General features: G+C 37.1%; 3 protein-coding genes across 4 annotated transcripts in view; 2 read left to right on the plus strand and 1 right to left on the minus strand.

Moving 5' to 3' along the window:
- The first annotated feature begins 3,679 nt into the window (after nt 1-3,679).
- Nucleotides 3,680-4,783, plus strand: LOC119080945. Its single transcript, XM_037189612.1, has 2 exons — nt 3,680-4,247; nt 4,312-4,783. The coding sequence occupies exons 1-2, from the start codon at nt 3,748-3,750 to the stop codon at nt 4,781-4,783; spliced, it is 972 nt and encodes a 323-aa protein (XP_037045507.1). The 5' UTR covers nt 3,680-3,747.
- A 3,764-nt stretch (nt 4,784-8,547) lies between these two features.
- Nucleotides 8,548-10,468, minus strand: LOC119068359. Its single transcript, XM_037171932.1, has 2 exons — nt 10,151-10,468; nt 8,548-10,062 (listed from the first exon to the last, which is right to left on the minus strand). The coding sequence occupies exons 1-2, from the start codon at nt 10,332-10,334 to the stop codon at nt 8,861-8,863; spliced, it is 1,386 nt and encodes a 461-aa protein (XP_037027827.1). The 5' UTR covers nt 10,335-10,468; the 3' UTR covers nt 8,548-8,860.
- Nucleotides 10,469-12,883: 2,415 nt separating this feature from the next.
- LOC119067960 overlaps nt 12,884-16,004 on the plus strand; it is a 36,982-nt gene continuing 33,861 nt past the window's right edge. Inside the window, exons 1-2 of one of the 2 annotated variants that reach the window (XM_037171287.1) lie at nt 12,884-13,048; nt 13,562-13,762. In XM_037171287.1, coding sequence (XP_037027182.1) covers nt 13,618-13,762 — 145 coding nt within the window. In that variant the 5' untranslated portion in view covers nt 12,884-13,048; nt 13,562-13,617. Of the gene's footprint in view, nt 13,049-13,271; nt 13,449-13,561; nt 13,763-16,004 lie in introns of those variants that run through there. The other variant, XM_037171294.1, reaches the window with a different exon arrangement.

Below are 16,004 nucleotides of genomic sequence, written 5' to 3' on the forward strand. Positions count from 1 at the left end.
GTCCAATTTTTTTCTTACAAATCAATTCTGGACTGTCCATATTTTTTCGCGAGTCTTATTTCTGGACAGTCCAATTTTCTACTTACGAATCAATTCTGGACTGTCCAACTTTTTTCGCGAGTCTTATTTCTGGACTGTCCAACTTTTTTCGCGAGTCTTATTTCTGACAGCCCAATTTTCTACTTACGAATCCATTCTGGACTGTCCAGCTTTTTTGCGAGTCTTATTTCTGGACTGTCCAACTTTTTTCGCGAGTCTTATTTCTGGACTGTCCAACTTTTTCTTCGACTCTTATTTCTGGACAGTCCAATTTTCTACTTACGAATCAATTCTAGACCGTCCAACTTTTTTCGCGAGTCTTATTTCTGACAGCCCAATTTTCTACTTACGAATCCATTCTGGACAGTCCAACTTTTTTGCGAGTCTTATTTCTGGACTTACAACTTTTTTTGTGATCTTATTTCTGGAAAGTCCAATTTTCTTCTTACGAATCAATTCTGGACTGTCCAACTTTTTTTGCGAGTCTTATTTCTGGACTGTCCAACTTTTTCTTCGACTCTTATTTCTGGACATTCCAATTTTCTACTTACGAATCAATAAAAGGTTGAATTCCCTAGGTTTGGAACAAAACGCCTTTACGTTAAATTTCGTAAAAGGATGAATTCCCTAGGAACGAGCTAACGCCTTCACACAGACTAATTATTAGACGATGCGAGAAAAAAAAATTAACTCCTAAGTCACCGACACCGTTCCGGCGCCCGGCTCGCATTGCGGCCCTCCGCTTCGCTACGGGGCAATGGGCCGGATCACTCGGCGTGTTAAAACGCTTTTTATGTACAATTAAAATTGGTATTGGTTGGACAGTCCAGAATTGATTCGTAAGAAGAAAATTGGACTGTCCAGAAATAAGACTCGCGAAAAAAGTTGGACAGTCCAGAATCGGTATAAAATATTTTATTTTATTAAAATGGACTGCCCGTTTTAAAGACACGCCTATTTCACTTAAATTAGACACACCTTTAACGTTAACATTATGAACTTAAATTGAAAAGAGGCGGGTCTTTTCTTCTACAGGAGGCGGGTTCTACATTTTGGACTTGGACTATCTTCAGACATGTAATAATGAAATCAGTCAAAAAACCCTTAAAGGGTAAAGGGTAAATATGACGCAATTCCTTTATCTTACTTACAAAATAAATGATACACTTGAAAGTTAGGTAGTGCCAGAGGAATCATCTGTCATCCCAAAACCAACATTGAAACACCTCAATCATGCCGACAATAACACAAATCCATCAAAAAAAATAGATGGAAGTGCCAGAGGAATAATCTGTCATCCCAAATTTTAGGTACCGACCTAGTGAAAGTTAATACTTAATACTCAAAACAACACACCTTTCACCCCATGCACCAAAATATACAACACACACACACATACAAATTGGCTTTTATATGGCATTTGTATGGAGACTTTGGGGAGCTCCAGCTCCCAAGATATGGGTTTTTTCCAACTTTTGAAATTTCTATTTTTATTTTTGGGCCATTTATAGCCTATTACCAAAATTTCAGAAAAATATATAGAAACGTTTTAGGAGTTGCTGGATCCACTTTTCCATAGGAACTAACTAACTAACTAACTAACGTATAGTAGGCGATTTCAGTTATCTAAAAAAACAAAATTTTGCTTATTTTCATACAAAAACCAAAATTTTGAAATTCAATATCTCAGCCAAATAGTAAGGCTCGGAATCAGGTCAGGTCAACCTGAAACCTGAAGCAGGTCACCTGAACCTGAGTTGACCTGAAACCTGTTTATTCAATTTTGATCTGACCTGATTGACCTGAAAACCTGAATTGTTGATCAGGTAAAAACCGGAACCTGACGTGACCGACCTGAATCGATCTGATTAAATAGCCTCAATACAAACAACATAGTCTCTACTGGTAATAGCGGGAAAGTCAAAATGACCAAAATTTATTTGAAAATCTTTTGGTTCGTAATTTATAAATGAGTTACGGTATAAATAACGGAACGGTGCGCAGAACATGGCAAATTTGATAAAATTATCAAGGAAAAGTGAGTCAGTTTAAAACATATCCTTTTGAAATTTGTCAATAATTTATTTATTTTCGACCCAAATTTATAGTGGCTAAATTTCAAGTTTTTTGACAAAATGATGTATGGACGACTTGTTCATTATCAAAATTTAAGGACACTTTCCATACATAACTTTTCGATTTCAACACGGGAACCACCAGGAACCATTTGCAAAAATAAAGCACAATTTTCGACTAGGCCGCTATTATCCGTAGATAATGTGTTTAAATTATAGCCTCAAAAAAATTGATCATACTTCAGACAAGAGTGCGTTTTTATTACACAGTCGCAACTACAGACTTTGTCTCTTTCCTGCCCTTATTGTTTGAGCTTATTGTTATACAACATTTTGAAAATACGGTAGTGTTGAGGGTTTATTAGACCTCCCAATTACATTTGTCGCCGTTATAGCTATTTTCAACGTTTTCACGTCAATGCAATGTTATGAGAAATGCTAATATATGTTTGATTTGGCTCATTCAAATAAAGTTTAGGTGGATCAAAAAGGCAAACCAAAAATATTTTCCTGTGTTAAGCTTGATGACGAGAGATTTCCTCACAATTCGATCTGAACCCATTTCTGTGGAGCGAGATTTCTACAAAGGAGTTCTTATTGTTACCCCGACCCGTTCGTCATTACAAGAAAACACAATGTTGGTGAAATCAGGGTATCAAGATTCCGCTAATTGATATTTTCTATTCGACTTAACTCATACTTCATAAACAAATTCTGTCACTTGTTGACAAAATCAAATTTCTTTTTTTTTCTTGAAATAAATTCCCATTTCATCTTAATCCGAAAATTTCAGCGATGCAAAACAAATTATTCAAATTTACTCAAACTTATCCCGTCAAATTCAAAATTGTGAAGCAAGACTGCACTCAGTCAGAGATCAGGTCATTCAGGTTGTTCGGGTCATTTCAGGTTTTTCGAAAACCAGGTCAGGTCAGGTCAGGTCATTCCTTTTGGAGCAACCTGAACCTGACCTGAAACTTCAGGTCGAGTCATTTTCAGGTTCAGGTCGGCAGCGGTCGACCTGTTCCGAGCCTTACCAAATAGTACGCTTCTGTAACGTGTAATAGCTCGTTGAACTCGTATGGATGCCTAGATTCTAAATATCTTTGTTTGGGAGTTAAGAGGGGAGTCAAAAATTGCTGCAAATATGCTCCGCCGTCCCCAAGATTTTGTTTTAAACATTTTTGGTAGTTGACTTGCGTCACGCCCGCTTACTAACGTGCGGACATGATACATAATCAAATTTTCAATGCACACTAGACAATTTTCAGCCCTATGAGGGTTTTGATAAATCTAATGATTCTGCTAGAGTGCGTTGACATGTCAAAACTGGTCCCTCATCAAATGAATTACGATTTTTATTTTTATTACATAAATAAAATGTGCACAATTTGTCCATTAAGGGACCATTAAGGGATTTTTGGGATTAAAATTTTTGGGTCCATTAAGTAAAAAAAAATCCTACCTTAAACAAACGGTAAATATTGGGCATTTTAGACGTTCAAAATTATCTATTAATGATTGTCGGAAAAAATTCCTAATATTTATATATGATATGTATCGGAGTCGAACTGCAATTCCACTTTTTTAGGTTTACGAGTTGGTAAATATATCAGTTTGTGGCACCGCCGTTATGAAAACATATGGACACTCAGACTCGTTTCCCTACGTCTATGACTTTGGACTGTTTATCGTTCCACGTGGCAAACCATATTCGTCGTTAGAAAAATTATTTTTTCCATTCAAAATGGAGGTTTGGATTTGCGCTTCTTTAGTTTTTCTAGTAATGGTGGTGGCGATTTTTATTCTAAAATTTATGGCGAAGGAAAAACACGATTTTGTCATTGGCCCCAGTAACGCTCCATTGCTAAATCTTTTTTCGATTGTTGTTGGTGGATCAACGACCACATTTCAAGTACCACAAAAGAATTTTGCGCGTACAATACTGGCAATATTGCTCCTGACGACCTTGATTTTGAGGAATGCGTATCTTGGCAATTTATTCAACTTTTTGCGAACGCAGAAGCGAATGAAACAACTAAATTATGTACAGGACGTTGCTGAATCTGATGTTGCAATTTATTCATTAAGAGATATCCGTCTTTATAGTGAAATTGCAGCTATTGGCGATCGGTAAATCAAATTTAATTTGCCCAAAATAATATCCATCGATCTTATGTTTTTACAAAAATTTTAGGATGAAGAATTCCACGCGTAAATTGGAAGACATAAGAGATGCTATTTCGGATGATAATCTGGACGGTGTATATACAGCACTCAAAAGTGTTGTTGAATACAACGATTTGGTAAATTTCCAAAAGCCAAAACTTCTGACGGCGAAAGAATATATTTTAATGTATCACATTGTAATGAGACTCCGAAAGTTTTTAAAACCATCGATTGATCGTCAAATAGTAGCTCTACTAAGCAGTGGTCTAGTTCAGCATTGGCAAAAATCTTACACAAAAACCGTCAAAAATGTTGCAGATAAGCATCCGAAGCAACTCAATATCGACGAGTTTACTGGCATAATTGCAATTTGTGCCGCTATGTATGCATTGAGTATTCTTGTGTTTATTAAAGAAACAGACTTAAGCATTAAGGGAACTATCAGGAATTACGTCACGCCAACGGAGAGAATGGCGAAGTTTGTTAAATGGAGGATATAGGAAGGGGCCGACAGTCCCTAAAAAATATTCAAATAGATTTTGGGTGTATCACATACAAGGATTATTCATGAAATTAGTCTCTGTGAGTTTTCATAATATAACTCGACGCATGTTAGAGGTGAGTGGACTGCTCGCGTCATGGGCATGCCCACAGGACATGGGCATAGGTATTTTCAGATCTCGTGGCCATAGGGTGCAGCATGTGTGATATAGTCAAAAATATAATATTCATTCAAGAAATTTCAACACGGCTGTCGTACATAAAATTGTATCCCTGACTTATGTATTTACTAGAATTTTGCACATGTGTGTCAACTTCGGTTTGACAATTTTCACATTTTTTGCGAAAATTTCGATTGTGGGTCTTGGGCATGGGCTGAGCAGTGGGAAATTATTGGGCTACAGGCACAAAAATTAAGTATGCCCACTCACCTCTAACACACATCTCAAGTAGCTGAAATAATTTTAAAGGGCAATAAAGTTGTAATAAATAAGATGCGATTGGAAATGTTTTTTTTTAAATTTGTTTCAATAAGACAATTTTCAATAAACAGCCTTAACACAGGTACTTAAAATTACCATAAGTGCGAGCGACTATAACGCAAACTCGTTAGAGCATTATCGAAGAGTCCCAAATTTCAAGGGTTACGGTAAAGTAGTGTTTTATGAAAGGTCTCGATATTCTTGTAACTTCTTACAATTTCCAGGATATGCTATCAGTCAAAAAACCCTTAAAGAGTGAATGTGACGCAAGTCCTTTATCTTACTTACAAAATAACTGATATCGCTGAGGGTGATGCATTCTGCGCTTGTACGCAAATATTTTATCAACACAAGATGAATCCAAAAAATTTTAGAAAGAAAAAAAAATGCGTCACAAGTGGCAGATGATTCGGCTGTCTTCTGTTAAATTCCATCTGTCATGACGTATTTTTCCATATTTTAACCATTTTCCTAACAGCAGTTTCCTTAACTGCCACTCGTGACGCAATTTTTTTTGTAAAATTTTCTTTTTAAAATTTGTTGGGTTCATCTTGTGTCGATAAAACTTTTGCGTACAGGGAGATGTCGAATGTGTTTAACGAAAACATAGAAAAAGCGATCCTGAGGCTTACTTAAAAATGTTCCGCAGAAGAAAAGCAATGAGTTTTACTTGCCTTGAGTACTCGGTTAACAAATGCTTCAAATTCATAACGATCTGTTCCCGCATTCTATCGTAAAAGATTTTTCTTCCAGTCAGCGCCTTCGGTTTACGATCACAATCACCAAAACTCGTAAAAAAAACATTTTGACACAGTGTAGAGTCCCAGAAGAGTTTCCAGACAAAAATTTTTTCTTCTAGAACTGATCCTGTATCTGTACTTTGATGAGCTCTGGCGCGCGTCTATCTTCTCGTTCCAGCCTACGTTCATTACATTTTTAGAAATTTATTTGGAGGCATTCCACGACTATTCAAGTAAAGTCCAGGGTGCCGAAAGTTGACAATCCGCAATTATTTTGAATGTGATTGGCTAATCTGTAACCATTCAAAATATACCAAATTTGTCATATGTTCCTAAAAAAAATACAACCGTGGTGATACTCAATATGTGTCAATGTCGCTTTTCTCGAAATTTTTATATCCGAAGTCCTTGCACATTTATTAATATACCTGCATGTGATTACAAATTCGCCCCACAGACTTAGGCGGCCCTAACTCACGAAAGTCCGACCCGAATATGCCCATCTTCGAACTTAGCCTCACTATTTCGACTACCTTTCAAGGATTTTTTTTTGAAATCGCATTTGATTTACTCAAGAGTCAAGATATCGACGTGACAGACGTGACTGTACCTACTTTGCGTGAAACATAAAACTGTTCAGAATGTTCTGAACACAGACGGACAAAATTTTTATTGTGGATTCATCATCTATGAACATAGGCAAACACGTTACCCTTACCGTCTGCTTCGAATTCCATCAATTACACACTGCATCGCAATCCTATGAGCCCTTTTGTACTCCGTATAGGGGGCTAAGAATTGTGACAAAAAATTTGGCCATACAAAAGGGTCTAAAGGAGTACGCATGCTTTTGATTTACACATGTGAATCATTTGATTTACACGAAATTCGATTTACATGGTTCTTACGCGGTGTTTTTGATTCCTCTATAACCCAAAGATAAAACTGCCATCCAACCATCTCTTTCGAGATCTGCTCACTCTGTTGTTAAAAGATCGTTTTTCTAGCGCTTTTTTTCGAAATTCGATTCTCTTACATGCGGACAACGTGCCCTGTCCTAGCTGATTTTATCGCTCCGACGGAACAGTCAGTTAGTTCACTGTTTGTTCTTGTTTTTGTGTAAGTGGCCATGTCTCGCTGGAGTATGTTACCAACTGTCGAATTAAGTTTTGTATTTCTACTTACTAGCGTCACAGATATAAATTTGGGATTAAAATTGTGGATTACGACCAAATCTTTTTTGGGATTAACAGTAATTTATATGGTAGCTTTGTATGGCAGATAACCTCAGTTTTAATCCCAAAGAGCTTCGGACTTAATCCCAAAGTTTTATCTGTGGTACTCGGAAGCAAATATTTCAGAAATTATTTCGGATCATACATTCAATTTCTGGTTTCAGTACATTCTTCTTTTTCAGCCTGTTTCTATATACTGCTGGACGTAGGCCTCCCCAATTCTCTTCCATTCCGAACGATCCGTTGCCACTTGTTGCCAACTTGCGCCTGCAATTCGCTTTATACTATTATTCCATATCTGTGATGGTTTACCTCTAGGTTTTGTTTTAGGTGGTCTCCAGTTCATGATCTTTTTGGTCCAACGTTCGTCCGTCCTTCTTGCAATATGTCCCGCCCAGCTCCACTTTAAAGATGCTATTCTTTCCATGAACGTCTTTTGTTTGTTGTCGAATCCATTGATTTGTCATTCTATCTCTGAGCGTAATTCCAAGCATACTCCGTTCCATGGCTCTTTGTGCCACTCTTAGTTTATTTTCGGAAGCTTTTGTTAACGGTAACGTTTCCGCTCCATATGTAAGCACAGGAGGGACACACGTATCGAACACTTTACGTTTCAGACTATTGTTCATTTCATTTTTGAAAATTAGTCTGAGTTTTCCGAATGCTGCCCATGCAAGACCAATTCTACGTTTTATTTCTGCAGTTTGGTTGTCCAGACGGTCCAGACCCAACTTCAATTTGTAACCTAGGTACACGTAACTGTCGACTCGTTCAATGACAGGGTCACCAATTCAGTACATTATAATGGTTTTAAACAGAGCGTATCCCACTTAATTGCAAATTTTCAATTTAGCTCCGTTCCCTTCCCCTAAGGGCTGTGGAAGATGTCATTGACAATACAACTCAAGATTGTTTGAAATGATAAATGTGCTTCAACACTCAGTTGGTTCGGTTAGAACATTGCATTGGTAAGTTGAAGGTTGTATATTCGTGACATCAGCATCTAAGGATTGGAATTTTTTAGTTTTTATAGACTATAAACTATTTCTCTTGCTTTCAGAACCTTGAGAAATTTCAATACAGTATAAGAAACATTCATATTATCGGTACACGGACAGAGGCCCAGCTTCAGTCCTAATCATAATTTCACTAGCTAAACGTTGCTCTAGATACAAGCACCACACTAGATATGTGTTACAATCCCCACCAGATCCTTAACAGTAATAAGAGATAAAAAACGAACTCACACTCTTAGGGCTTCATCATCTTTGGTACAACGATGATGTAAAATAAACAAATCCAGAAATGAGCGGAAAAGCATTTAATTATTGAGACTTCACTGGATCTGACACAGTCAAAAAATGATTTTCTTCTTTCAATTTATCAATCGTGTACAGTGTACGTACATAGTTTATTCAAAAAAAGAAAAAAAAATCGGTAAATAACTCACCATTTACGTAGCATGTACAAGCAACCTATAATTCTATTCCGCGATTGAACATTATGTTATATAATCATTCATCAATAGTCGCATCTACAAGTCCACATCCACAATACTCTCTAAGTCTACACTATGAGTTACATTCAATATACAAAATTAATCCTCAAATGGCCGCAACTTATTCCACATGCAATTTCGAATACAGAACTTTCGCCTTTTGTATTTGACTTTTGACAGCTTCCGGAGTCTGTAGCTTAAGTCTCCTTTGTCGTGCATATTCCGCCTGGTTTGCTAATCGTTTTCGTCGTTCCTCTTCGGTTTCTGTAGCCATCAACAGTTCCCGTCTCTTCCGCGCCCTCTGTGCCAAATCTTCTAGCCGTGCCTTACGTGCCTCTGGGGTTTCATTATTTCGCTGATTTCGCCGAGCATTCGCCTGTTTCGTTCGACGCTCATCGTAACCAGACGTATTATCACATCGACTTGCCGGTCGACCGCGACCCTGCTTCGGACTGCTTAACATTGCGTTTATGGTACTTTCCAGCATATTGTGCGAGAGGAATTGTCGTTCGGCTTCTTCGCGCTGGGCTGGATTCACCGATCGATAATCGTTTGACGGATGTATGGTAACTGGCCGCCCGCGAACTGGTGTCATTATATTTGGTGTCATAAATGGCTGTGTGTAGTGTGTGGAAATGGGATAAATTGATATACTGGTAGCAACGTTTGTTGGACGAATGTTCGTTTGGTTCATGGATGAAATGTCGGGAAGACATTGAATTGATAACGCATTGGCGGATGATATGTGTGGTACATTTCCGTAGTATTTCACTTGACTCTGTAGCGATTGATTGTTGGGTGGATAAGAAACGAGATTGGTGTACGTATTGTCACTGGGATTTTGAACTAATTTCGTTGGTTGCGATCCAATCAAATTCGATAAAACTGAAACGGTTTCTGTTTTTATAGTGGTGCCGGGTATCATCACATTCCATTCACTGTTCTGTGCACTGCTTTCCGAACTCGGCGTACTCATGGAACTTTGTTGCTTATCACCTTGGTCTGATTTGTTCGAGTAACGTTCCCGCTGTCGTTTCGCCGCCCTTTCCAGTCGAGCCGCACGCTGTTCAGGACTTTCATTCTGTCGTATCAACCGAGCACGAGCTGCCAATTTTTCAAGTCGAATGGCTCGTTGGTCAGGTGATTCCATAACACGTCTCAACCTCTGTCGCGCGGCTTCCCGAATCAGACGTATCGATCGTTCCACTTCATTTTCGTTCCGTCGTCGTAGGCGACTAGCCTCAGCCATTTTATACAATCTCAACCGGTATTCCTCTTCAGATTCATTAGCACGACGTTCTCTCATGCGTTCTGCGTTCCGGGCTAAAACATCGAATTTGATATTTTGTTTAGACCAACAAATTCCGAACAGACGGTAAGTGGTAGAAAGAACATTAAAATTTCAATGTACCTAGCCTGCGAGCCTTCGCCTCGGGACTTTCGTAAATGTGTCTTTGTTTTGGTCGAGAGGGTGGTGCTGTATATGTCGAATTCTCTTCCGATGGACTGTGGGCCAAAAATTGATTATTTTCGCTCATGGAATCTTCTTTGATAATTGGATTCAGTAGATCTATGTTATGCTGATCGGATGACATTGTGGAACAAATGGTAGACCTAATGTGTCGTTGATCGAATGAAAGACTTTATCGATTGTTTGTATTAAGTAATTTTATGTTAAAAATATTAAAACCAAACATTTCTCTGAATAGAATTCTGACATTTTATGTCGATTGTGCAGATTGCAGAGGGAATCCGTTAAGTTTTTCATTTTCAGAAGTTGAGGGTTTTGGTTAGAAATTTTTGAAAAGTTGCGCGAAATGATTGAACAGCCAAGTAAAAATCAAATAAATCTTCGAAAGAAGATATGTATTACCAACGCACTTCCAGCGTGAGTACTCTAAATAAAGTACTGAAACTGGACAGTGTATCGAACAAATTTTGACAGTGTAAAAAAATTTGGAACAGAATAGTACTATGTTTGGCAGCTGTCATTATGGGCAATTTTGCTTGCAGTGCATTGATATGATGCAACTACGCAATACTATACAAGACGAATGCCATTTGGTTCTTTGGAGACTTAAGGCTAATTTTAGGCAACCAAAATAGGTAGGTATGGTCGAATGTCAACCTTTGTATGTATCCAGCGCACTTCAAGCAAAAGTAGTACTCTAAAAAGGGTACTGAAACTTGACAGTGATCCATACAAAATTTTACACTGTAAAAAGAGTGGGGATAAAATTTCATACAAAATAGTACTCTATTTCGCAGCTGTCATTAATAGCACTTTTGCTTGAAGTGCGTTGATGTATCTCATGAGGGGTGAGTTTCTTTATATGAATTTATACTTTCATCCCTGCCTTCCAAGCTTTGTATTTGATCTACGACAGTTCACATTTGTGCTGTACAGTGCCGAACAATGCGAACAATTTAGTTTTATTGAAGGGTCTGCTGAGGTTTTTCACTTGCTTGGTAGCGACTGTCACGACAAGCCTTTCAATGAAAAATTTATTTTTGAATTTTATTCATCATTAGGACTTAAGTGCCCATTCCACTTAAAAAAAGTACGCCGTGAGAGAGCCGTTAGAGCGCCGTGAGAGAGCCGTTAGAGCGCCGTGAGAGAGCAAACTGTCAAAAAAACAAAGAAAAATTGAAAAAATTCAATTTTGTCTCTCACACGGAGTACTTTTTTTGGTAAAAGGAAACTAAGCATTAAGTGCCCATTCCACTTAAAAAAAGTACTCCGTGAGAGAGCCGTTAGAGCGCCGTGAGAGAGCAAGCTGTCAAATAAACAAAGAAAAATTGAAAAAATTCAATTTTGTCTCTCACACGGAGTACTTTTTTTGGTAAGAGGAAACTAAGCATTAAGTGTCAATTCCACTAAACAAAAAGTACTCCGTGAGAGAGCCGTGAGAGAGCGAACTGTCAAATAAACAAGGGAGAAATTTTAAAAATTCAATTTTGTCTCTCACACGGAGTACTTTTTTGGTAAGAGGAAACTAAGCATTATAGGCTTCAGTTCGACTCAAATTTGGAATATCTACGATGAGGGATGGCTGAGCTAAGGCCAGTGCTAGGATGAAGCACGACGGAGTAAATCCAGGTATTCATTTCTTCGATATCAAATAAGTGACCTAATTTTACTTCGCAAAATATAAGGCTATAGACTGTAGCCTATATACTGTTATGATCAGAGCGAGAAAACCGAAGACTAGTTATTATAATTTGACTTGGGGTACTTGTCAAAGTATTTGCTTTTCTTTCAACGTGATACGTTGAGAGCGAGAGGACAGAAGACCAGTCTTTTTTTTAACTTGCCTTGGGGTACTTGTCAAAATATCTTCTTCTCTTTCAACATAACACTCTATAGATAATTCCGGTCCGTAGTCAAATCAAGTGCTGCTGACTGTATTTACTCTGTCTTGTATTAAGCCAAAACAAAGATCATAAAACAAAATGTTTTTCGTGTAAGAGAACATGCATAAATACTGTCCTCATTTTTTGCAGATTTATAGACCATGGTCTGCACTTTTCCTATACCTAAGAACACTCATGTTCCACTTTCGACGTACCACTCTCTCTATTCAAAGAGGGCTTTATTGACGTTCCTAATGTAAAAGTTTCTCACAGTGACCTTATGCCCTTGCAATTCCATAGGTTATAAGTCGTATGGTATAAGTGCATTATTAATAATTGAATGTAGCCTAATTAGCCTAACAAACAAAACAAATAAACTCTGAAAATCGACGTCAAGGGCAAACAAAATTCATGAAAAATTAATTGATTGCCGTATCGTGTGTGTAACTGTGGAACAGGTGGAAATGTATCGATATAGACTGTTATGATCAGAGCGAGAAAACCGAAGACTAGTTATTATAACTTGCCTTGGGGTACTTGTCAACGTATTTGCTTCTCTTTCAACGTGGTACGTTGCGAGCGAGAGGACAAAAGACCAGTTTATTTTAACTTGCCTTGGGGTACTTGTCAAAATATCTTCTTCTCTTTCATCATAACACTCTATAAAACCCATTTCTCGGTAACGATTCAAAAATCTGTATATAATTCGATGCGGCATACCATCTCACGGATGAAAGTGGAAGTAATAGATGTAACGTCAAGCTAATGTCAGACTCGTGTATAAACAATTTTTTTGAATTCAATTTATTGAAGAGGACTCCATCAGTTTGTCTGGTATTAGAATGTCGAAGTAGAGGTTTTTTTTCTCGATATTCAGTGTGATTATTTATCGTAAAAGTTGTGTTTTAATCAATGTTATCTAATTGTTAAAACGTTGATTTGCTGATCTGACAAGGTATCCAATTTGTTTGAATTGAATGTTTAAATCGATTAATTTAATAAAACGTGTGATGTGTGCACCACCTTTTGTTCGAAGAGAAGAGGAGAAAAAAAAGTCGAATCAATAAAAAATGTGCAACAATCAAAAGACCGCTACCGCTATTATAGCCATCAATAAAAATTTGTTTGTTTGAAAAAATTCATTTGTTTGTTTGTAACACATAGCTTTTTCTAATTCGATACCTACTTTACAAAATTGATATTTGGTGATGACTGTAAGCGAACGGCTTGTTTTTCGATCGATTCCATTGATTAAAAATTAATTGTTCCAAAACGAAAAAAAATATTCGGTTCGATGTTTTGGTTGAGGAATCGAAAATAAAAGTTACAATTTTTTTATCTTATCAGTAAAATATGTAGCGTTTCCAACCAACACAAAAAATAATAATAAATTGTGTGTGTGTGCCTGTCGGTCGATTTTATATTAATATTTCAATTTACAATTTTCTTTATTTCCTCGATTTATCAGCAACGTAACGCCGAAAGAAAAACACAGAAAAATAATTCGTATTTCGATTGAACGCAATGGCGACATTTGATGAATCTGAGAATATTGTCGATTCGACCAGGATTCCATTGTGGCAAAAGGAATTGATTGAACGACGAAAGCATGTGTCCAAAGTGATTGCGAATAATCCGACGGATGATCCGCCAAGGAATTCGATGGAAGGTAAGAATGACACAGATTTTTTGTTCGAAATAAAATTCAATTCAAACCCATATTCAAAACAATGCAAATACCAACTGTAAAAACTGTTTGGTCGATGCTATCAAAGGTTTCAATCTCGATATACATGGTATACTCATTCATTCGGATATGGACAACAAAAAATTTATTTATTTTTTTGTCTGTTTTATTGTTCTGTGTTACATTTACGCAACCAGTGTATAGTGTGTACTATATTAAAATCGGCCTAAACTCAATGTAACCTCTCTCCAACACCGGATGTTCAAATTATTTTGTTTGCCAGTGTTGAATACTGTACCATATGGACACTTTAGCTTGTTGGTTAATGAAATCTTTATATGAGTCAGAATTTATCGTAATTCGTTCAACCATATCAAATGAATGCTAACGTTTCGCGCTGCCTGTACTATATATGCATGCAAAAGGGATATTGTAGGTTTTGATGTTGGTATATGTGATTCTTGGAAATTGCCGAAATTAGTTTTCGCTAGTTCGTTTAGTGCAAACCAAACATTGACAAAAAAAGATGCAAGGGCTCAGTGTGATTAAATGTCGTAAATGGTAAAATTTTCTAATTAATTCTGTGTAAATTTCCATTTTTATTAGTGAACCAGTGGACCAATTACAATGACTTACTTATTGAAAACACCATAGTCTGCTCGTCAAATCTTCACTTGATAATTCTCTGACTCTATCATCGGTTTCGTTCAGCAAAAGACGAACCCGTTACGATGCAAGCATAACAATATGCAATCACATCATCTACGAATTTTCCTTTTTCTGTTTTTTTTTGTTCTTTTACCGAAATTGTCTAAATATAAATTCATCGTTCATGCAATCCTTAGGGGAACTGGCTCGAAAATTTTGTTTATGGCACTATGGAGACATTTTAGACACATTTCGAAGGGAAAAACGTTTTTCTATTATAGCGTCGGTTGAAGAATTTAAGTCTACTTCTTCGTACAATAAATGCAATGAGTTCTTCAAACTACGTCATTACTTCACTCTTGTTTTGGAATTTCCTATTTTCTTCCAGAGGTGAACACAACTTTTTTCGGATGATCTCTCAGATTAACCGTTTTTCTCCACGAAGCAAAAACATCAAATTGTTACACTATTTTGCGTAACAAGAACAATGGTGACAGTTCGGGATAGAGCCATGTCAGAACCAGAGTGGAAGAAATAGACATTTTGTCCACCGAACTGTCATCAAAAATTTCAACAAAGTGCAAATTTCTCATGGCCCTTTGAGTGGAGAAAATAGGGTAGAAACACCACAAAATCAAACAATCTTTAGCGATCAAAACTACAAGTCATGAGTTGCTTGTGATGATAATTATTTCCGAAATACAAAAGCCCTAAATCCCGAAGAAAACATAGCTAACGCCGACCCGTACGAAACACCTATTCGTATCAAAAGCCTTTAATGTGAAACTCTTCATTTCTCTTACTTCATTTTCTTCTCTGCTGAAAAACTATTCTCCCTTTAAAATCACTTACATTATCCACTCTTTGCCTTGTTATCATATACAACTAAATTGCCGGAGGCAATATAGACAGCCCCGTACGAAGACAAATTTCATAAATTCCTATTTAAACAGCTATATACCGCTATATTTACCTATATTTCACTGTAAATAAACATTTCACAGAGGAATATGCTATTATATAGCTCTATATGCCTGTATATAGCTCAATATAGCTGTATATAGGTATATATAGATGTCCGTATATGGAATCCCTGAAACCCCACACACATAACAAATTATTTCCATGTTAACAGAAACTCTCTAAGTATCATTTTTCCCAAGATATTTCTATTTTACTAAAATCCAATATGGCCGCCGGCAGCCATTTTGTTAGGAGACCGGAAATAGTACCGACGCTTTACATTCGTTAATACCTTTCAAACAAAAAAAAATTCATGAAATTCGGTCAAAATTTACTCGAGATATTGTCAAAATACACCACGTTCACTGTACTTCCGAGTAGCCAGATAAGAGCTCACTCCAAGAGACCTAGCTCACGCTCCGGAGAACATAATTTCATAATTTTTTTTTCCCTGATTGGTACGGTCAATACCTATCTAATAAAGCTAAAACAGACGAAATATGTTCAAATGTGGCCGACCTACAAGCAAAAACTGCTTGCCGCCCTGTGCCTGTTCCACACCAAGGGGTCTAACTCACGAGTCGGTCATCCGATTTCCATAAACTTTTTTTTT

The sequence above is a fragment of the Bradysia coprophila genome, chromosome II (assembly GCF_014529535.1).
Source record: "Bradysia coprophila strain Holo2 chromosome II, BU_Bcop_v1, whole genome shotgun sequence".
NCBI classification, from domain to species: Eukaryota; Metazoa; Arthropoda; class Insecta; order Diptera; family Sciaridae; genus Bradysia; species Bradysia coprophila.

Bases quoted from the DNA above. Each gene is read 5' to 3' on its own strand.
- LOC119080945 (XM_037189612.1), top strand. From the start codon at position 3,748: ATGAAAACATATGGACACTCAGACTCGTTTCCCTACGTCTATGACTTT. The intron at 4,248-4,311 runs GTAAATCAAATT...CAAAAATTTTAG, and splicing joins ATTGCAGCTATTGGCGATCG to GATGAAGAATTCCACGCGTA.
- LOC119068359 (XM_037171932.1), bottom strand. From the start codon at position 10,334: ATGTCATCCGATCAGCATAACATAGATCTACTGAATCCAATTATCAAA. The intron at 10,063-10,150 runs GTACATTGAAAT...TCGATGTTTTAG, and splicing joins GGCGAAGGCTCGCAGGCTAG to CCCGGAACGCAGAACGCATG.